The sequence below is a fragment of the Mastomys coucha genome, unplaced genomic scaffold, assembly GCF_008632895.1.
Source record: "Mastomys coucha isolate ucsf_1 unplaced genomic scaffold, UCSF_Mcou_1 pScaffold5, whole genome shotgun sequence".
Taxonomy (NCBI): domain Eukaryota; kingdom Metazoa; phylum Chordata; class Mammalia; order Rodentia; family Muridae; genus Mastomys; species Mastomys coucha.
In genome coordinates, this window is record NW_022196911.1 from 70,232,476 (window position 1) to 70,255,932 (window position 23,457).

General features: G+C 49.0%; 1 protein-coding gene across 3 annotated transcripts; it reads left to right on the top strand.

Annotated features, from left to right (window-relative positions):
* The first annotated feature begins 9 nt into the window (after positions 1–9).
* On the top strand, positions 10–23,159 carry Ccdc92b (coiled-coil domain containing 92B). 3 transcript variants are annotated; one of them, XM_031353678.1, is made up of 4 exons: positions 10–248; positions 11,854–12,006; positions 17,278–17,325; positions 19,570–23,159. In XM_031353678.1, exons 1-4 carry the CDS (start codon positions 164–166, stop codon positions 20,181–20,183), a joined length of 900 nt encoding a protein of 299 aa, XP_031209538.1. In that variant the 5' UTR covers positions 10–163; the 3' UTR covers positions 20,184–23,159. The 3 variants fall into 3 exon arrangements, 2 of the variants coding, with proteins under 2 accessions (XP_031209538.1, XP_031209539.1); XM_031353679.1 differs by lacking the exon at positions 10–248 and adding an exon at positions 11,411–11,468; XR_004113548.1 differs by lacking the exons at positions 10–248; positions 11,854–12,006; positions 17,278–17,325 and adding an exon at positions 19,199–19,453 and having other exon boundaries at positions 19,570–19,686.
* Positions 23,160–23,457: the final 298 nt, after the last annotated feature.

The following is a 23,457-nucleotide window of genomic DNA, read 5'->3' on the forward strand; positions in this document are numbered from 1 at the left end:
CTCCAGCTCGTTCGCCAGTTCCGGTCACGTTGCTGGGTGTTTACGCCCGAAGCCTGCCCTGGGCCCCCCACCTCTGCCCCGGAGACCCCCGAGCCCCGGAGTCCGCGCCCCACAGCCTCGCAGCAGTTGATGGCGCTGCAGCCGGGCAGCGCTCTGCGGATCCATGAGAGCAGCTAGCGCGGGAGAAGAGCTCTTCCCGAGACCCAGCGAGGCCCGGGCCCGGCCTGGCGGCTCTCTCGGGTCCGCAGGTAAGCAGGCCGGCGGTGGGTGTCGAGGGTGGGCGCTGGCCGGGTGGCCAGGGTGATGAAGAGAGCGCCGGAGCTCCGGCTCCGCCTGGAGGGCTGCGCGGGGTCGGGCACCGCAGCGCGCGGGAGGCGGGCAGGACGCGGGCTGCTGGCAGAAGTTGTCCTCCGCCGCCAGACCCGGGCCCTTCCCGGGGTTGGCGGGGAGTCCAAAGCAGTCCAGACCACCACTCGCACCGTTCTGCCTGCTCTTCGTGTCCTGGCTGGTCCCTCTCTTCCCTATGCTCTGTGGTATCCATTCCCCTCAACCCTGCCCCCCATCTCGCAGCCCCCCTGGCTTTGGGTGTCAAATTCGAGGCACAAACTACAGAGCATCAGAATTGAAAGGGAGGTCCAGCTTTTCCCGACACCCCACTCCCACGTACCTGAATCCTCAACAATACTGAGGTTAGGGTTGTGGGATCTTCAGTGGAGCGGGCAGCCAGAGTTGAGGGGTGTCTGGGAGGAGGGACTCTGTAGTGCGGAGAATCACAGGTCCTTAGAGAATGTCTCTGCCACCAGCCCCCACCTTGCAGATAGAGTCCCAGACACTTGTCAAAGGCCAGATCTCGGTTCCAGACTCGTCCTCAGGAGAGCCAAGGACTTAAAGGGGGTGGCAGAGTAATTATTTTTTAATACGTGTTCTTACTTGCCCTGGTGGTTCCCAGTAAGACTCAATTCATTCTCTCGACTTCACTATTGGCTGTGTGGTTTGTTTCTTGCAAGGGATTCCCAGAGTCCAAACTGCCTGCAAGAGGGCTCTAAAATGCAAGGAGGAGAGGTCAGATTTCAGGAGACAGAAACTGGGTGGAGTGTAGAAAGCTAGGGCATGGCCGAACAGGAAGAGTTTGGAGAGAAAGAGGTAGAAACCCACCTCCCACCCCCGCCAAAAAAGAAAGAAAGAAAGAGAGAATGAAAGAAAGAAAAAAAGAAAGGAAGAAAGAAAGGAAGAGAAAAATGTTTATCCCGAAGATGTAAAGTGTGGTTGCCTTATGAGAAGGTTTATGTTACAGAGTGAGTGCCTCAAAGTATCTTCTAGGCATCAGCACAGTTGTGCATGTCAGGCAAAGGGCTTTACCCTCTCTGAGGTCCTGCCTCTTCATCTCTGGAGTGGGTGTACTAGTAGGACCGTCGGTGTAGGGTTAAGATGAGTTCGTGTTCACAGAGCTGAGAACAGTACTGAGAGTTAGTGTGGGCTAGCATTCGTGTCTGATTCTTCAGGCCTGGACCTAGAAAGGCTTCTGAGATCTGCTCTCCTCTTGCCACGGGTTTCTGAGTCAGATGGTGAAGAGAAATAATGACTAAGAGAAATAAAGAACATAGAGATTTGTTTATTTACTCATCCATAATTCTGCCTCTTCCAGCTCGTAGATCTGCTTTGGCTTTAGGATTAGCATTTACCTAGAAATAAGGAGCCAAGGAGCTATGCATTCTTAAAGAATGGTGCAAGACGGGCAGTGGTGGCTAATGCCTTTATTCCCAGCACTTGGGAGGCAGAGGCAGGCAGATTTCTGAGTTCAAGGCCATCCTGGTCTACAGAGTGAGTTCCAGGACAGCCAGGGCTACACAGAGAAATCCTGTCTTGAAAAACAAAAAAAGAAAAAGAAAAAAAGAAAAAAAAAAGAATGGTACAGAGATATTCGTTGACCAGACAGATGTTTTCAGCCCCAAAGAGGAAAAGAAGCAGTAAGAGTGAAATTGAAACTGGGACAAGGGCTGGTGAGATGGCTCAGTGGATAAGAGCACAGACTGCTCTTCCAAGAGTCCTGAGTTCAAATCCCAGCAACCATATAGTGGCTCACAACCACCCATAATGAGATCTGACACCCTCTTCTGGTGCGCCTGAAGACAGCTACAGTGTACTTATTTATAATAATAAATAAATCTTTGGGCCAGAGCAAGCAGGGCTGACAAGAGCGAGCATGGTAAACCGAGCAAGAGGGGTTGGCCAGAGTGAGCAGAGGTCCTAAAAGTCAATTCCCAACAACCAGATGAAGGCTCACAACTCTGCACAGCTATAATGTGTACTCATATACTTGAAATAAATAAATCTTAAAAAAAAAAAAGAAGAAGAAAGGAAGGAAGAAAGAAAGAAAGAAAAAAAGAAAGAAAGAAACTGGGACAAGACATCAGTTAATGCATAAGATGGGGCACATGGAAACTCCATGGGATCCCAGAGGGCTCCCAGGGACCAGAAAATAACTGGGGAACATGGAACAGGCTGCAAGGTGAAGGGGGATAAGGAGAAGTGGAAGCATCTCAGGGAAATTGCGAATTCACTAGGGCATGGTTGGCGTAGGCCTGCAGTCTCAGCGTTAAGAATGCTGAGGCAGGAAGATTATTGTGAGTTGGAGGTCAGCCTGGGTTACATAGCAGGTTCTTGTCCATCCTGGACTACAAAGTGGGACCATTTTAACAACAACAGCAGCAGCTATACGTAATTAGTTAATAAAAATAGTTTCAGACTTTTATTTAGGGGGTATCTTTTCTTACTTAAAAGTTTATCATAATAAAGACCACTAAAGGGGGCTGGAGAGCTAGCTCAGCATATAAATTCAGAAGACAGCCTGAGTTTAATCCCAGATCCCAAAATGGCATGAGAGAACTAAACCCCAAAATTGTCCTTTCACCTCTACATGTTCACAATGCTATGAGGGGACATGCTCCTCCCGCCCCCCACACACACACACACAGAGTACACCTATGAGAATACGTGCAACAAGCCGGGCAGTGATGGTGCACACCTTTAATCCCAGCACTTGGGAGGCAGAGGCAGGTGGATTTCTGAGTTCGAGGCCAGCCTGGTCTACAGAGTGAGTTCCAGGACAGCCAAGGCGACACAGAGAAACCCTGTCTCGAAAAAAAAAACAAAACAAAACAAAACAAAAACAAAAAAGAGAGAGAGAGAGAGAGAAAGACTACATGCAATACTTTTTTTTTTTTTTCAAAATAAAAGATCGCTAAACGAGAAGCCAGCCAACCCACTGGGTGCGGTGTCATATACAAACATATTTTTAATGAAGCACTCAGGAAACAGAGATAAGCAGATCTCTGTGAGTTAGAGGACAGCCTGGTCTACATAGGGAAACCCTGTCTCATGGAAAGAAAAACAGAGAGAGAACAGAACCACCATCCCTACTCTCTGGCATCTGAACCCCTCTCCGATGCTGAATGTAGAGCAAAAGTTGAAAACCATTGGCTGAGATGACTCAAGTCAAGAGTGGTAAGATTCTGCACTTCCTATGGTAAATTGAACCCAAATAAGTATAAGAACTGAGGAGGAGAGACAACTAAGTCCCTATGCTCCTCACAGCTGTGGACAGCTCTCACAGATGAGAAGGGAACTGGAGAGACCCAGAGATTAGCAGCAGGAGCTGAGTCACTCGCCAGGACCAGGAGGCAAGGCCTCAGAAACAGAATTGTTGGGGCCAGTAAGATGGTTCAGCAGGTAAGGATACTTACTGCCCAGCCTGATGATCTGAACTCCATCTCTAGGACTCACGCAGTAAACAGCTTGAATGGACTCCCTCAGTTGTCCTCTGATCTCCTCTTGTATGCTGTGGCATGGGTGAGCTTGACACATAACTACATACATACATACACACATACATACACGTAATTTTTTAAAAATTTAAGTCAGAATTGTACCAGAATCAGAAGGTTCCTGTGCTGACTGCTTTGCTGACGGTTGAGGCCTTTTCTGCCAGCTTTCCCAAGGGAAGAGAGATCTGTACCTTTCAGACCCAAGAGATATGTGTCAACAGTGTTTGGAATTAACTATAAATTTTGCACCTTGTGTCACAGATCCATTTTATTCTTGGTGACTTTTTGGTTTTTGGTTTTTTGGGTTTTTTGAGGGTTTTTTTTTTGTTTGTTTGTTTGTTTGTTTGTTTGTTTTCATTTTTGGTTTGGTTTGGTTTGGTTTGGGTTTTTTTTTTGAGACATGTTTTTTCTTTTTTTTTTTTTGAATTATTTTATTTCATTTTTATGTGTATGAGTACACTGTAGCTGTACAGATGACTGTGTTCAATCATGTGTGTGGCTGCTGTTGATCTCAGGACCTCTGCTCAGGCTCGCTTCGGCCCCACTGGCTCTGGAGTAATTTTCTGCAGCTGTCATCAGACGCACCAGAAGAGGGCGTCCGATCTCATTGTGGGTGGTTGTGAGCCACCATGTGGTTGCTGGGATCCGAACTCAGGACCTTCGGAAGCAGACAGTGCTCTTACCTGCTGAGCCATCTCACCAGCCCGAGACATGTTTTTTCTGTTGCCCTGGCTGTCCTGGAACTCGATCTGTAGACCTGGCTGACCTTGAACTCAGATCCACCTGCCTCTGCTTCCTGAGTGCTGGAATTAAAGTTGTGTGCCTCAGTGACTTTTTTTAAAATTACATTTTGTTGTATTTACTCTGTGTGCAGGGGATGAGTGGGGGTGCATACATGACACGAAGTGGCATGCCTGGGAAGGTCAGAGGTCAGCTTGTGGAAGTGGGTTCTCTCCTTCCACCATGCTGATTCCGGGTCTTACATCATGGCATCGAGGTGGGTAGCAAGCACCTTTACACACTGAGCCATCTCTCCAGCCCCTTGATGACTTCTTGTAGTTGCTGTTTTGTTTTTTTCGAGACAGGGTTTCTCTGTGTAGCCCTGGCTGTCCTGGAATTCTGTAGACCTCAAACTCAGAAATCCACCTGCCTCTGCCTCCCAAGTGCTGAGATTAAAGGTGTGAGCCACCACTACCCATTGTTGTTGTTGTTGTTGATGTTGTCGTCATCATCGTCATCATCGTTGTTGCTGCTGCTGTTGTTTTGTCAAACTATAAAATTAACATAAGAAAGAACTAGGAACTCCAGGAGTGGAAATGTGGAAGCAATGCAGACCTTGCTTGGACAGTAGACAGAGACAGAGGCTGTGAGGCTCCGCTGGGATCAGGGAGAAGACTGAGAGCTGCAGCACCAGCCCTTCAGCTGCCACTGCCTGCTTAGGCTACCTCTAGGACACAAGCTTCTGGTGCCCAGCAGTTCTAGGACTGCACTATGTCATGAAAACCCGCCGCCGTTTTCCTGCCTCCCTTCTGACGGACTTGCAGCTTCTCAGCTACAGAGTTCCAGCTGTTTCTAGTTCCCTCTCCCCATTCCACCTCCTCCCCTCCCCAAACGATCCACACAGTAATGCCTAAGAATGAAGACTTGCCAAGATTGCTTGTGACCCAAATTTCTGCCCTAAGAAGAAATAGCAGCCTGCCTAGTTGGAAGTGAACGGTCAAGCCCATCCAGGAAAGAACAGCTGGCTGGCTCGGCCTCCTTTGGCCAGCTTCCAGGCTCCTGGGCTAAGTGAGAAGGCCTTTCACCCTTCACAATCGTCGTGCGGTAGTGAGTGGGAACAGACATTTTCTCTCTTCCGCCTAGGGTAGGCCCACACACCTTCATTCTGCAGGTCTGCACACAGCATCCACACAGATGTGAGAAGACAAGAAACATGGGTTGCTGTTCTATGATAGAGCATGTTTGAGGCCCTAGAATCATGGGCTCTTACCCATGTATGCATATGCACTCCTTGAGGTGCACACAAGCCCATTCCTCCCAGTACAGACATACAGTTTCAGAGGCATACAACTCATCTAGTTCTCCTGCGTTAAGACCCAGAGTATGAAGTAGTCTACCTGACATCTGTTTCTTCCCTGAGGGCCCTTGGGGATGTCAAACTTAATTGTGTCTGTCTTAGTCTACACTGTCATCAGTCTATGAACTCCCCCAAATCCACACGCTTGTGCATTCTGCAGATATTTACCGAGTGATTTCCATTTGCTACATACCGTGCTAGGCACTGGGAAACTGGGGAAAACAAAACAGGAGTCCTTCATCTTCTGTTGCTAACAGTCTGGCAAGGGAAACAGGCAATAAACAAACGTTCCATACGCTCATGTGCCGGGGAGTTCATGAAAGAGTAGTGCAAAGGACAGAAGTGGGAAATAACAGAAGTCTCTTTATTTTGAGTCATTGGAGGAGGGAGGGAATGGGCCATGAGGTATGGCCATGGCAAAAAGTATCTCTGCCTGAGAAGAACCCCAGGCAAAGAACCCCTTAGGCCATCAAAGAAACCAGCAGTGGGAGACCAAGACACAAGAGCAATTGACCAGAGGCAGAGAGTGCAGGGTTTGATTAGGATTTGGGTTTTTCCCCACAGCAGGTGAAGAAGGGCCGCACAAGTTTGAGGTCCTTTTTGGCTACAAAGCAGGACTCTGGCTCAAAAACAGAAAAGGAGGACAGGCCTTCGAGAGGGGCTCAGCAGATACAGGCACTGCTTCAACCCCCGAGAGCCTGAGATCAATTCCTGGGATCCTCATAGTGGAAAGAGAATCAGCCTTCTGCAACTTGTCCTCTGACCTCCACACACGTGTTTTAGCATGTATAATCAGTAAATGAATGTAACTGTTAAAGGAAAGAGTTGGGTGGTGGTGGGACACATCTTTAATCCCAGCACTCAGAGGTAGAGGCAAGTGGATCTCTGAGTTCGAAGCCAGTCTGGGTCGACAGAGCAAGTTCCAGGACAGCCAGGGCTACGCAGAGAAACCCTGTCTTGGAGACAAAACAAAACAACACATACACACAAAAAAACATGCCAAAGAGATGGCTCAGTCATAAAAGGTGTATACCAGGTTTTAGTTCCCAGCACCTGTATCTAACAGCTCACAACTGCCACAGCGTTAACCTTAGAGCAACCAACAGCCTCTTCTGGGCTCCACAGGAATCCACACTCCTGCATGCGCAAAGGTACATGAAGATGCACATAGCTAAATAACTTCGGGGTTGGTGTGCAATGGGAAGCACTGGGGAATTTTTGAGTTGAGGACAGGAAGATATGACAACCTTAAGTCTGCTGAAGGAGCTTTGGCTCCTGAATGAAAAAGGGTGGGGCAGGGCAGAAGCAAGAAGCCAGGTTTTAGGGCACTGCATTGGTACCAGAGGGAAGCTGGTGACTTGAACTAGGGAGTTAATGCCACGTGATAGATTCAGGATAGTTTTTTGTTGTTGTTTTTCCTTTCTTTTGTTTTTCGAAACAGGGTTTCTCTATGTAGCCCTGGCTGTCCTGGAACTCACTCTGTAGACCAGGCTGGCCTCGAACTCAGAAGTCCACCTGCCTCTGCCTCCCAAGTGCTGGGATTAAAAGCATGCACCACTACTGCCCGGCCTCAGGATAGTTTTATTGTGTGGCTTGGGCTCGAAATCAACTCAAGAACTTCCTACCTCAGACTCTCCTAAATGTGGTTATAGGCATGTGCTACCACTAGCAGTCAGAATGATTTTCTTCTTTTTTTTTTTTTTTTTTTTTTTTTTTTTTTTTTTTTTTTTTAACTTCAAGGACCTACCCCGAGATGAAGAGCTGCAGGCAATCAATGGCTGCCAAGAGAAGGAGAATCAATCTCCTCTTGGGACCAACCCCATGATAAATTATCCAATCCTAAGTGATCAGCTCGAAGCACATATACATAAGAGCAACACAACATGGTCTCAGTAATTTTTGTTCGTTTGAGCTGGGGTGGAATTTAGTGGGTTTTAGGGCCCTGTGCCTGCAATCCCAACACTCAGGAAGCTGGGACAGAAATATTCCCATGAGCCTGTGCCCAGTCTGAGCTACATAGAGAGCACCAGGCCTGTCAGGGCTACATAGCAAGACCCTGAAACCACTAATAACAATAATTATCATCACAAGTTAATTAAAATAAATGAAAAGGGCTGGGCAGTGGTGGCGCACACCTTTAATCCCAGCACTTGGGAGGCAGAGGTAGGAGGATTTCTGAGTTCGAGGCCAGCCTGGTCTACAGAGTGAGTTCTAGGACAGTCAGGGCTACACAGAGAAACCCTGTCTCGAAAAAAAAAAAAAAATGAAAAAGGATAGACTGGCAAGATGGCCCAACAGGTTAGGGCAATGACCGCCAAGCCTGACAGCATGATTTCCAGCATGATTTCCATTCCAGAATGCAGAGAGGTAGGAGAGAACCAGCTTCCATAGTTGTCCCTGGCCTCCCCTCACACACAGTAATGTGTGCACATGTACAAACACACAAAATGAATGAATGAATGCAAAAAATACTTCTTTTTTTTAAAGATTTATTTTGTTTATTTTATATGTATGAGTACACTGTAGCTGTACAGGTGCCCGTGTGCTATCATGTATGTGGCTGCTGGGAATTGAACTCAAGACCCCTCTGGCCCCACTCGCTCCGGAATAATTCACTGTACCTATCTTCAGATGCACCAGAAGAGGGTGTCAGATCTCATTACGGGTGGTTGTGAGCCACCATGTGGTTGCTGGGATCCAAACTCAGGACCTTCGGAAGAGCAGTCAGTGCTCTTACCCGCGGGGCCATCTCACCAGCCCCAAAAAATACTTCTTAAAGAGTACACAAAGTTATTAACTCATTGTTTCTAAGGAACAGGAGTCTGGTGGGTTTTAACTGGATTTTTCCATTCTGAGTTCGTTTGAATGGCTCATCTGATAGTTCATATCCATAATTTTAATGAGTTCAAAGTCAGTTGAGTAGGAACTGTAATTACATCTGTAAAACTCTTCCACCTTAATTCTTACTGTTTTGCCTTTTTTGTTTGTTTGTTTGTTTTTTCAAGACAGGGTTTCTCTATGTAGCCTTGGCTGTCCTGGAACTCACTTTGTAGACCAGGCTGGCCTCGAACTCACTAAGATTCAATTCGACTGCCTCTGCCTCTGAGTGCTGGGATTAAAGGTACGTACCAACTGCCCAGCTGCGGGGATTTTTTTTTTTTTTTTTTTTTGGTTTTTCGAGACAGGGTTTCTCTGTGTAGTCCTGACTGTCCTGGAACTCACTCTGTAGAGCAGGCTGGCCTCGAACTCAGAAATCCGCCTGCCTCTGCCTCCCAAGTGCGCCACCAGGCCCGGCCTGTTTTTTTTGTTTTTTTTTTTTGTTTTTTTATGTCTTTAGCTATGTCCTCTCCCCAGAGGAACGCTCAGCAACAGTGAATGAATGGATGGATGGATAAAAATAGTCAACCAAGTTAAGACTTAGCCTACTCACACAGAGATGGACAGAGAAAGAAAAACAAAAGAATATAATACTGAGTTATTTTTATACTAAGCACTTTATCCTTTTGGTTTGTCTGTTTGTTTGTTTGTGAGGTATTATCTAGTGTAGTCCAGACTAGCCATGAGCTCATTGTGTAGCCCACGATGACCTTGAACTTCTGGCCCTCCTACCCCTGCATCCCTGAGTCTAGGATTACAGTGATCATGTACCACCATACCTAACTAGTACTTCACATTTCTTGTCTCCTTTATTTCTCATTCTAGGACTGCTAGTATATTTACTCACTAAGACATTTTTTATTTTATTTTGTGTGTGTGTGTGTGTGTGTGTATATGTGTTTTGCCTGCATGTATGTCTGTGTACTCTTGAGCTGCCATGTGGGTGCTGGGAAATGAAGGAATCCAGGTGCCCTGGAAGAACAGCAGATGCTTTAAACCACTGAGCCATCTCTCTAGTCCTTTCAACCTCCATTTGACATAGGAAAATATGATCTCCCGGAGGTTAGCTTTCATGCTCAGAGCCAACACAGAAAGTAACTAAAAGAGCCAGGATTCAAATTCAGGCCTGTTTCCAGTGTAAACATGGGCATTCTCTTTGAATTGAAGAAACTGGCCAGGTGGTGGTGGTGCACGCTTTTAATCCCAGCACTTGGGAAGCAGAGGCAGGCAGATTTCTGAGTTCGAGGCCAGCCTGGTCTACAGAGTGAGTTCCAGGAGAGCCAGAGCTATACAGAGAAACCCTGTCTCGAAAACGCCAAAAAAAAAAAAAAAAAAAAAAAAAAAAAAAAAAAAAAAAAAAAAAGTAACATAACAAGACCCCATCTCAAAAGATCAAAACCAAATCCCTGGTTCCCCATCTCAAAAACAAGCAAACAAAGGAAAACTTGGCCGGAGAGCTAGGTGTTTGCTGAGCTGAGGGAACTGATCACTTCAGTGTCAGTAAGTTTGGAATGATCTACAGGGTTGGCTGGGAAAGTGATTGGCAAAAGCAGGATCACACGTCATTTCTTGAACATACACTGGATCGAGTGCTCTCCACAGGCCAAAGGGCCACCCTGTGCTGAAATAAAAAGACTTGTGTGTTGGGTTAGTGGGACCAGGGGTACCAGGGAAGAGGGCCCAGACTAAAATGTATGGAATTGAGGTTCTCAGGAGGGCCTGCTTGGAGTGACCTTACAAATGAAAACTGCACACAGACGAGATGCTTATCTTACTGGCTTCCTCTCTCACCATCCGTGGAAATCCCCAGAGGGGGTGGAGTACAGGTCCTTCAGAAGTTTAAGGAAAGCCCAGCATAGTGATTTATGCTTTAATCCAGCACTTGGAAGGCCGAGACAGGAGGATATCTGAGTACGAGGCCTGGTTGCTGAGTTCTGAGACAGCCCGAACTACACAGTAAGACCTTATCTCTTCCTTTAGGAGGAGAGATTTGTGATGTAATTTCATAATACAGTGCTTGTCTAGCAGGTGCATGGTGCCCTGTGAAATCTCCAGCTCAGCGAAAAACCAAACAAACAAAAAAAACCATAAAACTTTGGGGAGGGCCACACGCTTGTAGTCTCAGCTGCTCAGAAAGCTGAGGCAAGAGGATCACTTGAGTTACCCTGTGTTTCATAATATAAGCTCGATTACCCAAAAAACAAACAGCTTAGGGGGTGGCCGGCAGACAAGAAATGGGCTCATGGTCCTGGGCCCCAGAGCTCTTACCTACACCTTTGCCTTTCCAGGATGCTAGCCACCATGGAACAGTCACTCGAAAATTAAAACAGGGAGAGCAGGAGGCAGAGCCTTCAAGCCTGGTCATGAGTAGGATTTGCGTGCGTGTTTCTCTGTCTCCAGAAGACCCAAACTGTGGGTCTTCTGATCTTAGCCTCTAGTGCTCTCTATAGACTGACTCCACCTCCTGCTTTCAGACCACAGAGGCAGGTCAGTAAGCAATTCTCCCTCCCCTCTTTAGTGAGACACAGCAACGCATATCTGTAACGGAAGCACTCCACAGACAGAGATGATGGGGCTGTGGAGAGTTCAAGGCTGGCCTGGACTGCCTATCAGGACCCTCTCTCCCTGTGAACTGAAGGACCCTCAAGGCTGAGATGCATGTGGGCGTCATAACTGGGACAGATTTCAGGGTCAGTTCGCTTATTTTACCTATGGAAGGCTGAGACCTCAGAGAGGGAGAGGGCTGGCCCTGTGTGACATATCTTGATAGTGAAGGCTAGACTCAAAGCCATTGCCAACTTCTGCTCCATTTGTCTGTCTGAGAAGCAGAAGAGGCAAGAAAATGTACCACCTTCGTGTACCTCTGCTTCTTAGTCTCTTAAATGGGAGTAAACAACCTCCCTGAGGAGCATGCTCACCCACGGTGTCCGAGAGAAAGTTGGTAGAGAAAGCAGAGAGTGGCAGAATCCTCTCCCTAGAGACCAGAGAACCTAGTGTGAAGGACACCACAAGATCTGAAGGTGGGGCAAGACAAATAGCCACTGAAGATGTGTTCTCACATTGTCTTCCACCCAGGTGGGGCCCAGGCCTGGGTTGCCATGGATACCGTGTCCCTGGAGCATCAGATCCAGAGCGTGCAACGCCACATCAGCTTCCTGAAAAAGGAGCAGATGGCCCTGCTTCGAGACCTGCACCTGGAGATCCTAAGGCTGCAGAAACGCTGCTCAGGTGAGGCAAACACTGGCCCCCAGGTAACTGGAGTAAGGAGGGGGCACCATCACCATCACTGGTTTTGCTGTTGGGATGTTTGCCTTGAACTCCTGTGAGCCTAACACTAGTTCTGTCCTGTCTCTTTCTAGATGAGAATTAAGACTCAGGGTGGAGTGAATTCTAGGGATGAGCTGAATGTGATAGTGATTGACTGTAATCCTAGTACCAGAGAAGTAGAATTAGGTCTCAGCGCCGTACTAATTTCTAGGCCAGCCTAGAAATTTTAAGGCTGAGGTAGTGAGTCAGACTTCCAGGAACCAATCCTAGGGGATTCCTGTCCTTTTTGAGTTCATTAAGCACTTGTCATCCTTCAGGAATCCCAGGTTGGTTAACACATGTACCAGTGGATGTTAGCGAGATAGGGCACAGTACAGCTCAGTGTTGGAGCACTTGCCTAGCATATACACAAGGCCCTAAATTCCATGCCCAGCATCACAAACATAAAATAAACATATATCTAGCTGGACTTGATGGGGCATACCTTTAATACCAGCACTCAGGAGGCTAGGGCAGGCAGATCTCTGTGAGTTCTAGACCAGCTTGGTCTACAAAGGTAGTTCCAGGACAATCAGGACTATTACACAGAAAAACCCTTTCTCGAAAAATCAAAAATCAAATAAAGTAATAAACTGAGCATACATCAGAAAATAAGAGGGCGGCGTTGAGAGTCCAGGATGGTGATCCAGTTTGAGCAGGATGATGGAGACTGAGCACCTCCCTGCTAGGAGGGAGCCTGTCATCTCCTTGGAGGCTGAGTAGTATGTAGACATCCTGACAGGTGATGGGGGAAAGATGTAAAGAAACTATTCCAGATATGGGCCAGCATCACAAAGCCAGGAGGTATTATAAAGCTATGCTTAGAAGAGACAATGAGAAGTCCAGCTAGAGCTAGATTCTGGAGACCCTGACAAGTGCAATGTGAGTTTGGCTTGTTCCCTTGGTCAGGAGAGAATCCGTGAATGGTTTGAAGCAGCTAGATACTTCTTCAGCAGCAGCAGAGATGAATTGTGCCAGAGGGAGTCTGGATATATGTGGCAGAGCTGATAGGGAAGAGGTGAAGAGTTAGTGGGAAACAACCTGGAGGAAAAGGGCCCTCTGGTTGATTACATTTGTGAGCAGAGAAGAGGCAAGCAAAGAATGACTGGAAATTCCAGGCTTGGCCTCTTATATTGGACCTATAGCCTCTACTACCCAGGCCTTTCAGAGGCACAACTGTGACCCAAGTGCTCATATGTCTACGCACAGGCCTTATGGGTGTTTGGTTTTTTTGTTTGTTTGGTGGTGGTGGTGGTGGTGGTGGTGGTGGTGGTGGTTGGTTTGGTTTGGTTTGGTTTGGTTTTTTGAAACAGAGTTTCTCTGTGTAGGCCTGGCTGTCCTGGAACTCACTCTGTAGACCAGGCTGGCCTCAAACTCAGAAATCTGCCTGTCTCTGCCTCCTGAGTGCTGGGATTAAAGGTGTGCACAACCACTGCCCGGCTGGGTGTTTGTTGATATGAGGTCTCATATAACCCAGGCTGGCCTCAAACTCCTTAAATAGCCTAGGATGGCTTTTAACATCTAATCTTTCTGTTTCCATTTGTTTGTTTGTTTGAGACAGGGTTTCTCTGTGTAGTTCTGGCTGTCCTGGAACTCACTCTGTAGACCAGGCTGGGTTCAAACTCACAAAGTTCTCCCTGCCACTGCCTCCTGAGTGCTAAAATTAAAAGATTGTACCCCCAGACCCAATTTTTTATTGTGAAAATGATAAACCAAGATCCAGAAAAGAAAATCATACAATATATGTTAGTGTATCAGCCAGGATTAAAACCAGCACTGTGCCATTTTCTGATTGTGCTCTTCCTGTTGTTTGCCCAGAAGCCTAGAAGGCCTGAGTGACACCCATGGCTTCTCATGTTCACACAGAACATGAGCAGTCGGGCCTCAGCCTCTTTGTACATTCAGATCCAGTTGCTGTATTCCAAGCAAGGCTCCTGGCCATCTGTCTCCCCAGTGACAGGATGGCCCTGGAGGCCACTTTTTCATCACAGTGACAGTATCAAAGGAAAACAGACTAAAAAAATCTTACTGTAGATCCTCTCTTCACAATTTTCCCTGATTTTAAGAACCTGGGTCCTTCCATTCTGGACACAGTAGTTCCCATGACAACATAACAGGCAGAATCAGAGGGCCCTACAGTCCCCCTGACTGTCAAGTGAGTCTGGGCCCAAGCCTCCTGGTTATTGATTAAGGAGATAAAAATAACTCTGGTCTTGTCTGGAACTGCCACTCTGGGGGCCGAGATGACTGAATCAGGCCCTCCTTCTAGTAGGGAGGGGCAGGGAAAGCAGGGAACTTAGGGACAGAAACTGGAGGAAGACCCAGGAAGCCAGGCTGCCTGGAAGACAAAGATAAAGAACATGGAGCCAGGTGGTGGTGGTGCAAGCCTTTAATCCCAGCACTTGAGAGGCAGAGGCAGGCGATCTGTATGTAAACCTGGTTTAGAAACCACGTCCCAGGACAGCCAGGGCTACCCAGAGAAACCCTGTCTCAAACAAACAAAACAAAAAAAAGATGAAGAACATGGGATTTGAAGGTAGAAGTAAGTTCTGGGCTGGTGGAACAGCCTGGACAATGACAAGTGCTTTGATTGCTGGTCTAGCCCTAGCTAAATCCTCTCTCTGTTTTTCTTCTCATTGCATCCTGGCACCAGCCCCATGTAAGAGAGATGCTGTTATGCTCCCATTTTCCAAAAGAGAAAACTAAGGTTCAGAGAAGTGTCCTTACTGACCTGGGTCCTACCATGTACTGCTTTCATAGAATACTTATAGAATCTACAAGGACTCACATCAGAAGATGGGTAGGGAAAGGTGGGAGAAGCCAGTGTGGTGGCTCACACCCTTCATCTCAGCATTCAGAAGGCAGAGGCAGGATGATCTCTGTGAGTTTAAGGTTGGACTGGTCTATACAGTGAGTTCCAGAACAGCCAGGGCTGTGTAGTGAGATCCCACCTTGTCTTAGTTAGGGTTTTACTGCTGTGAAAAGACACCATGACCAAGACAAGTCTTATAAGGGACAACATTTAATTGGGGCTGGCTCACAGGTTCAGAAGTTCAGTCCATTACCATCAAGCCGGGAACATGACAGCATCCAGGCGGGCATGGTACAGGTGGAGCTGAGAGTTCTTTTTTTTTAAAAAAAATTTCTTTTTTAGCCGGGCGGTGGTGGCACACGCCTTTAATCCCAGCACTTGGGAGTTGGGAGGCAGAAGCAGGCGGATTTCTGAGTTCGAGGCCAGCCTGGTCTACAGAGTGAGTTCCAGGACAGCCAGGGCTACACAGAGAAACCCTGTCTCGAAAAAACAAAACAAAAAAAAAAATCTTTTTTAAACATTTTTAAAGATTTATTTATTTATTTTATGTATATGAATACACCATTACTCTCCTCAGACACACCAGAAGAGGGCATCAGACCCCACTACAGATGGTTGTGAGCCACCATGTGGTTGCTGGGAATTGAACTCAGGACCTCTGGAAGAGCAATCAGTGCTCTTAACCACTGAGCCATCTCTCAGCCCCTGAGAGTTCTACATCTTCATCTGAAGGCTGCTAGCAGAATACTAGCTTCCAGGCAGCTAGGATGAGGGTGCTAAAGCCCACACCCACAATGACACACCTCCAAATAGTGCCACTCCCTTGGGTGAAGCATATTCAAACCATAACACATCTCAAAAAAAAAAAAAGATGGGAGAGTGGGTCCCACTTGGTGTTCTGTGGTTAATGGTTGAAAGAAATCTACCCTAGAGAAGTTAGTGGCAAAGCCAAGGTCCCTTAGGCCATTTCATGGGCCTTGAAGGAAAGGTAAGTTGGTCCCTGAGAGTCCTAGGGTGGAGACATCAAAAGGCTCCCAGTGGCCCCAGGGAGAGGGTTCAGGCTCCGGCCATAGCTAAGGTACTCTCTCGTGTCCCAGCAACAAGTGGCCTCCCCAGAGAATACAGTTCTAGCAAACTCTGGTCCCTAAGAGCATTTTGAGGAGAGAAGAACAGGCCAAGGGCACAGGATTGTAGGTACTGCTGGGTACTATTCTCAGAGATGTGCCACTTTCTCCGGGCTCAAAACTTTATCCCTGAAGGTACATGCACGTGTTCCTAGTAGGCCATCTGACTCCCAGCTCCCTGCTGTCCTTTTCCCTGCATAGGATCCCCAGTCATGTCCAAATTGGAACCCAGAGCAGGAGTGCTAAGCATCTGTCTATCTGAGTTGTAAACCCCTGATCCCTCATTGTTCTGAGCTCTGGGAGTTGGGGCTGAAAATAGTGATCACACAGTTGCCCTGAGTGGTAAGGCATTTGGGGACACCAAAGAATAAGTCTAAGAAAAATAACTTCTTGGATGCCAAGGAAGAACTTGTTCTCATGCAAGAGTCCTTGGTGATGACATTCCTCAGCTTTGGTTTCCCTGAGGAGTCCCTCCCTTTGCAACACCAAACCAAAGCCTGGTACATTGTCCACCACTAGATGGCGCTATCCTCATTAAGCGCTTGCATGGTGGTCAAATGGGGTTTGGGAAACCACAGAGATCTTTAGACAGTAATACGGGTACAATACTGGCCATGAAATTAGTGTCACATGTGTTCAGTAAATAGCTTCTGCTTATTTTAGTTACCTCCCAAGCATTTCTTGGCGCTGGGGCATTCATCATTCAACTGAGCTTGCATGAGTCAAGACCTGGTATTTACCAGAGACCTTCACAACCATCCAACCTGGTGGCATATCACCCCTTAAAAAAGGCAAATATTAGCCAGGCAGTGATGGCACATGCCCTTAATCCCAACACTTGGGAGGCAGAAGCAGGCGGATTTCTGAGTTGGAGGTCAGCCTGGTCTACAGAGTGAGTTCCAGGACAGCCAGGGCTATACAAAGAAATCGTGTCTCGAAAAAACAAACAAAAACAGAAAAACAAAAAAGGTAAATATTCCCTCATTCCCTAAACAAGACAGCTCTTCTGCCCACAGAGGCAGTCTCTGTTCCCAATCCTAGGCACAAGACCTTTGCCAGGAAGATTTCTGGGCCTAGAAAAGCCAAACTTAGGCTATACCTTTAGCATGGCTCTTTCCCTTGCTGGGATGTAAGGTTAGCTATAGGTGGTGGTGTAGATGGTGCCTATGGATCTGTCCTCCCTTTCATGGGGTTGTGGTTTCCTGACATGCACACTCGCTTGTGCACACACAAACACCTCTATTCCCTCTTCCCTAGAGCTGACCCACGACCTGGAGATGAGAGAGGTCCAGTCTCACCAGCAAGGTAAGAAAAATAGTTCTGGGCTGTGGTGGGAGGTGCATGAGGCCCAGAAAGTTGAGTTTCCCCAAGCACTCTTAAAATGTTTTATATATTATTATGGGATGGGACACGTGGAAGCCTGAGGGCTTCTGGGAGTTAGTCAGTTCTCTACTTCTACCAGCTGGGTCCCAGGGATCAAACTCAGCTCAGCAGGCTTGACAGCAAGCCGAGCCCTCTTGCTGGACCACGTTGTCAAGGATGGCCTTGAACTCCTCAACCTTCTGCCTCTGCCTCCAAGAGTGAAAAAGGAAGGTGCCCAACACTGACCTCTGGCTTCCACCGACACATATACAGACATAAACATATGCACATACTGCACACACGTACAAACACATGAGTGACATAATGAAATTTTAAAAGATTTTAAGTCTCACTTGGGCAGGGCATTGTGGTACACATCTTTAATCCCAGCACTCAGGAGGCAGAGGCAGACAGATCTCTATAAGTTCTAGGCCAGCCTGGTGTATATAACAAGTTCCAATACATCCAGGGCTACCTAGGAGACCCTGTCTCAAAACGAACACAAACTGAGGAGGTGCTGTAGCAGAAGTCCCAGTACTGAGTGCCAAGATTAGGCCAAGACTTATTGTAGGGAAGGGGAACATCAAATCCGAGGCCCAGAGCTGGCTTGTCTGGCTACCTCCTTGTTTCTAGCAGTGTTCAGAGGATTCTGGTGGAATTGCTTAAGAGGGGCAAAGGGATGCCTGGGGCTTCAGTCAGTTTCTTCATTGTGCTATATCAAATTCAAGGCCAGCCTCAGCTGCACAATGACACCCTGAGGCCATCTGTTTTGTGTTGAGATACTGCCTCACTCTGTAGTCCCAAATGGCCTAGAACTTACTGTATAGAGCAGGTTAGCTTCAAGTTCATGGGCATTCTCCAAGCCTCAACCTCCCAAGTGCTGATATTACAATCAGAAACCACCATGCTGGTACCAGAAGAATTCCTAAGAATTGACAGAAATCTGGACATGATGGTGCATGCCTTTAGTCCCAGCACTTCAGCTGGAGAGAGAGGAGGATCTAGGTGAGCTCCAGGCTAGCCTGGTTTATATAGCAAGTTCCAGACCAGCCAGTGCTATATTGTGAGATCATTGTTTCAGGAGGGAGAGAAGAAAGGGAGGGAAAGAGGAAGGGGGAAAATTCCTGCCATACAGATGTGTTAAAGCTCTTACACGTGTATCAAGAGAAAGGAAGGCTGGAAAATTCTAAGCCAAACTGCTTAAGTCCTGTCGATTACTTTGTGCAGCGGAAGATAAGCTAGGGTACATGGGAACTCTTAGACTTGAACGGACTCTGCCTACTTCTTCATACAGCACTCGTGGACAATTCTTAGTGCCATGAAGGGAGGGGGCACTCACTAATCTCTGACCCTAGACGAGTAGGTACATGACTAAAGACACTTGCACAACTACTAGCTTTCCTCTGGAAAGGTTTTTGGAGTCACCAGAGCTCAAGCCACTGCTGTATAAGGAACATATTCCCCTTTGCCTCTGAAATCCCAGGATATAGATGGGGAGTAAGGTCCCGAAGGGGAGGGATCCTCAGCTCTGACACTGCATGACCACCTAGGGATAGGTCAGCAGTGCCATTTCAACTACCAATTCCAAAGGTTCTGGGTTAGACCGGTCAGCAAAAAGAACTCACAAAATGGCATATGTGCTCTGTGGAGGAAGGGACTCGCGCCACCCACCACCTCCTGAGCACACACCTAACAGCTACCAAACCCCTGCTGTTGCCATGTCCTCTGATCACAGGGCTTTTGCACAAGCCACTCCCCCTCCAGGAGTACCCTTCTCCAGAATAGGGTCTGTTCATCCTAGTTCTCAAGCGCCCCCTGCTCTGAAGCCTTCCCCGATGACATCACATTCCCCTTAGAATCAGAATATTAATTTGCCTTTCTGACGTGTCACACTGGCAACCTGACATTTGTTTGTGATTATTTACTACGCTGCGCTGTATGTTTCATGAAAACATGGGTTCAACACAGGGCACAGAAAATCAAGGTCCAACAGATTGCTTACAAATGAACGATCAGTCGGGAAGGGTTTTGCGTTTCAACCGAAGAATTAAACGCAGAGGGTAGAAGGAAGGTAAAGTCCCTGTGGCTGAATTTTTGAGGCGGAAACGCAGGGATGGCCGCTGGGCCAGCTGGGGAATGTTTCACGCCTGTGGGGGCACCATCGCCTTATTTTCCCTTTCTCCACAGAGGAGGCGTCCCGAGAGCTGGAGGACAAGTGCCGCGCGCTAGAGTCGCAGCTGGAGGCAAGGGCGGCGGCCAACGCGGAGCTGCGGCGGGAGGTGGCGCAGCGGGAGGCGCTGGTGTCCGCGCTGCGCTGCAGCCTGCGCTCAGAGGAGCGCCGCTTTCTGGAGGAGCTGCGCCGCCGTAGCCACCGAGCCACGGTGCTGGGCACCGAGCTGCAGAAGCACACCGAGGCGGCCGCCTACCTCTCCTGCCAGCTGCACGCCGCGCGCCAGAGACTGCAGGCCCCCCGCTCCGGCGCCGCGGCCGCCGAGCCCCGGGTCCGCCGGCGTGCACAACGGGCCCGCCGCCCTCCCGAGGCGGTCTCCAAGGGTCCGAGCCGGGACTGGGCGACCTGGGAAGACGCCGATCCCATGCCGGACCCCGCGCTCTTCCTCCACCCACGGAGGCCGCCGCGGCCCAGCGCCCGTGGCTCTCGCCCTCTGCTACGCCAGGAGATGCCGGACCAAGACGCCCCGCACCCCGTGCCACATCAGGAGCCTCGGCACCAAGGCGATCCGCACCCGAGGCCCAGCGAGAGCCCAGCCGCCACACCCAGTGCCCCAGGGGATCCTGAGTAGGCGCAGGGCTGGCGGCGGCAACACGGAAAGCAGGCCCGGCCAGGCGGGATCAGGGATGGGGCGGAGTCCAGCCGGCAGATCCGCCCCAGCTCCGCCACTCACTAGAGCCGCCCCCGCTTGTGTGTTTCCCCGAGATGAATTGTCTTCTCCGGGGAGGGAGCTCCTTTGCAGAGGGAACGCCAAAGCAATGCACCTTTTTTTGTGGTGGACTGGCAGTAATGACCCTAATCTGTGTACCCGACCCCTCCCCAGCTCCTGGGGGATAGGGGGAGTGGAGTCTTGTCTGTCCCTGGAAAGCTGACAATCCTTGTAGGGCAGAAGGAGGCTGGGTCTACCTACAGGAAGGAACACGGTGGCACTTGGCACCGCTAGGCCCTCAAGCTCCCCTTCCCTGCTTTCTCTCTCTCTCCCTTCCCGTCCCCTACTCCTCCAGCCCTGCCCAACCTTTTGCTCAGGAGAGGCAAACTTAGGAGCTGGCTCGTGTACTCGGAAGTAGCTACTCCCCACCCCACTGATAAGTCCTTGAAGGTGAGCACGGGAACACTTTAGAATCTATTTTAGAAAGTCACGCCCTCTCAGAGCCGCTGTGTTCCTGGTGGCCGTTTACTTACAGAAAACAATAAGGCTAGACCCTTGAAGCCGGTCTTGGAAGAGGACCTGATTGGTTCTTCCCAGGTTTGTCGTGCAGGGGTGTAGGAGGATTGGAGATAGGCAAGCTGGTGCTCAGCTTTGGCTTGGCAAGGGCAGAAGGGCCTCTCACCCTTCTGTTCCTGAGGCCACTTTAGAGACTTCCCAGTCCTGTTATAGGTGCTAATCTTGCCCAGCTTTCCAAACAGCTGGCTGCACTGCACCCAAAGGCAGGAAGGAGAGCCTGGCTTCTTGGAAGTGGCGGCTATCCGTAGAAACTTGGCTTTTCTGGGGAGTAATGAAAAGACTGGTTCGTCCTTGGTGGTGCCCATCCCTGGAAAAGCCTCTAAGCCTGTAGAACCTGCTGATAATGGGGTGCTCCTGTGCTGTTAGGAGTAGTAAACAGAGAACAGAATGGTGACCCCCTCCCCTTCCTAATCCCCCTTACTACCAAAGGCAGGAAGCTTGTGTCCAGCTCATGATCGGCCCCATATCAGAGCCCCAGAACCCCACTCTACCACTCTTGGTTTGACCTGCTTTGAGTCCTAAGTGCCTGTGAGGTCTTTCCTGAGAGAAGATGCCCTCCTTACACGCAGACCCTGGGCCCCTAGCAGGTCCTGGCCCTGGCTAAGGCGGCACCACATTGTGGGTGTCACCCGAGGTCTTGAGGTGAGCACTCTCACCTCTGTCGTTGACAGACTTCCTCCGTCATGGCCACCAGAAAGAAAAACAAAACTCCTCCTGGCTCATGTCCTCCACTTTGTAAGGGGAAGCAGGGACTTGGCAGGAAGCAAAAGCCAGTGAGCACACTCTAGCTAGCCTGATCCTACACACAGACCCCTCCCCCGAAGGGCAGCGGAGGCCACAGAGCAATAGCTAGGCCTGGGCTGAGCTACCTAGCTTTGGGGAGCTGGATGGCAGAAGCAGAACCCCAGGGACCCTACCAGGGCCCCAACCTCTACTTCTTCAGTCCAGCGGCAATACCTGTCCCATCTGTCACTCCCTGCCCTGTCCATCTGGAACCTGCCTGTGTGAGGGACTCCCTCTACTCCCCTTGGAGGTGCCTGAAGGACAGTGGGAAAGGAAAGCTTCCTTCTTGGGCCACCTGCATAGACCTACATCTCTTGCAACCATACTTTTGGGGTGAACAGGGTGACTATGTTAGGTTGACTTTTCTAGAGAGAGAGCTCTTTCTCATCCATCCATCCATCCACTAAAAGCCATAGCTACCCCCCAACTAGCTTCCCTTTAAACTATAGCAATAGCCCTCTCCCTTTTCTCTCCTGGGCACCCAGGGTGTTTAGCTGGCTCTATCAAACCCCCTTCCCCGGGATCAGACGGTCACCTGCCTGCCTTTCCTCAGATGACCCTGTCAGTACCTCCCAAATCCCGTCCCTCTGCTGACAGCAGAGGTAATGATATCTATTTGTGAGCTGTTTGAAGAGCTTCCAGATGAAAGGGACTAAGGGCATCTGGGTACCAGTGGCGATCTTGGGGTGGGAGTTGAATAATGCAACTCTTCCATCAGTGAGAGTGACAGAAAGGCCTAGGCAGACCTAGGGTTGTGGTGTTATCAGAATACCCTTTCCCTCTTGTGGAAATAATGAAAGGATTCCCTACATTGGTCACCAGGTAAGGACTCCCTCAGGCTCCCACTCTGGGATAGGCCCTGCCCTTAGCTTCCACCTCTTCCCTTCCTAGACATTGGTCAAAGGAATCCACCTGGTGGAAGGAAAAGCACCAGCCACAGCCCAGGGATAACCCAGTGGCCAAGAAGGGAAAAGGCCATTAAATGTCTCTTCTTTGTTGTACACATGCCCATCAAGAGACTGAGATGGTTCATGTGGACACTCAGAATCCTTAGTGGGGAGTCCCACAGTGCAAGTGTAGACAGACCCAGGAGGAAGAGCAGCAGTGGAGTCCTACATTCTAGAAGCCATCCAGGAACGAGTGAGCAATGCAGGCCAAGGTTCTCTGCACCCTTCATCACTATATCCTTGCCAAGGCAACCTGTTCTTTGGGGAACCAGTTCTGGGCCAAGAAGGGCATCTCATCCCTATTCAAACAGCAGGATAGAGTCATCCTGGATGGAGGTGGAAGGGCAGGAGGCCAGAGGGTGTGAAGCATCTTCTCATTTGGGGGCCAGGGTCTCCTAAGCACCCTTTCACACTGATGTGCCAGCCTTGAATGGGAGTCATGCAGGGCAGTCAGATCCTGCTCCAAATTCTCTGTTGGCTGCGCTTTTTAATCCAATGCTTTTCAGAGTGTATTCACTCACCTACAGAAATAGAGCCCTGTGCTTTAGGGGTGACTGTCATATGCCTTATTCTTAATAAAATGTTTGGAAAACATGGAGTCCATTCTCTGGCTGAGAGTACTGGATGAGAGGCTTACCTGCCTCTGTTGCAGCAGATGTGGGGTAGGGAGGTACAGATGTGAGGGAGACAGTAGCTTGGAAATCAGTGGGGAGTGAACCAGATGCCCGAGACCCATCAACTCCCCAACCCTACTTACTCCCAGACACACAATATGCATTTTGGACCATAAGGTGCTTGCTGAGGTGACCTGGCCCTCTGCCAAAGTCTCTCCACACATCCCTCCCAACCTGGACAAATAATGAATGGGATCTTGGAATGAGAGGTTTCTG

Excerpts from the sequence above, each read along its gene's own strand:
- Ccdc92b (XM_031353678.1), top strand. The coding sequence starts at position 164 with ATGAGAGCAGCTAGCGCGGGAGAAGAGCTCTTCCCGAGACCCAGCGAG. Across the intron at positions 249-11,853 it reads CGGCTCTCTCGGGTCCGCAG|GTGGGGCCCAGGCCTGGGTT; the intron begins GTAAGCAGGCCG and ends TCTTCCACCCAG. Across the intron at positions 12,007-17,277 it reads GCTGCAGAAACGCTGCTCAG|AGCTGACCCACGACCTGGAG; the intron begins GTGAGGCAAACA and ends CCTCTTCCCTAG.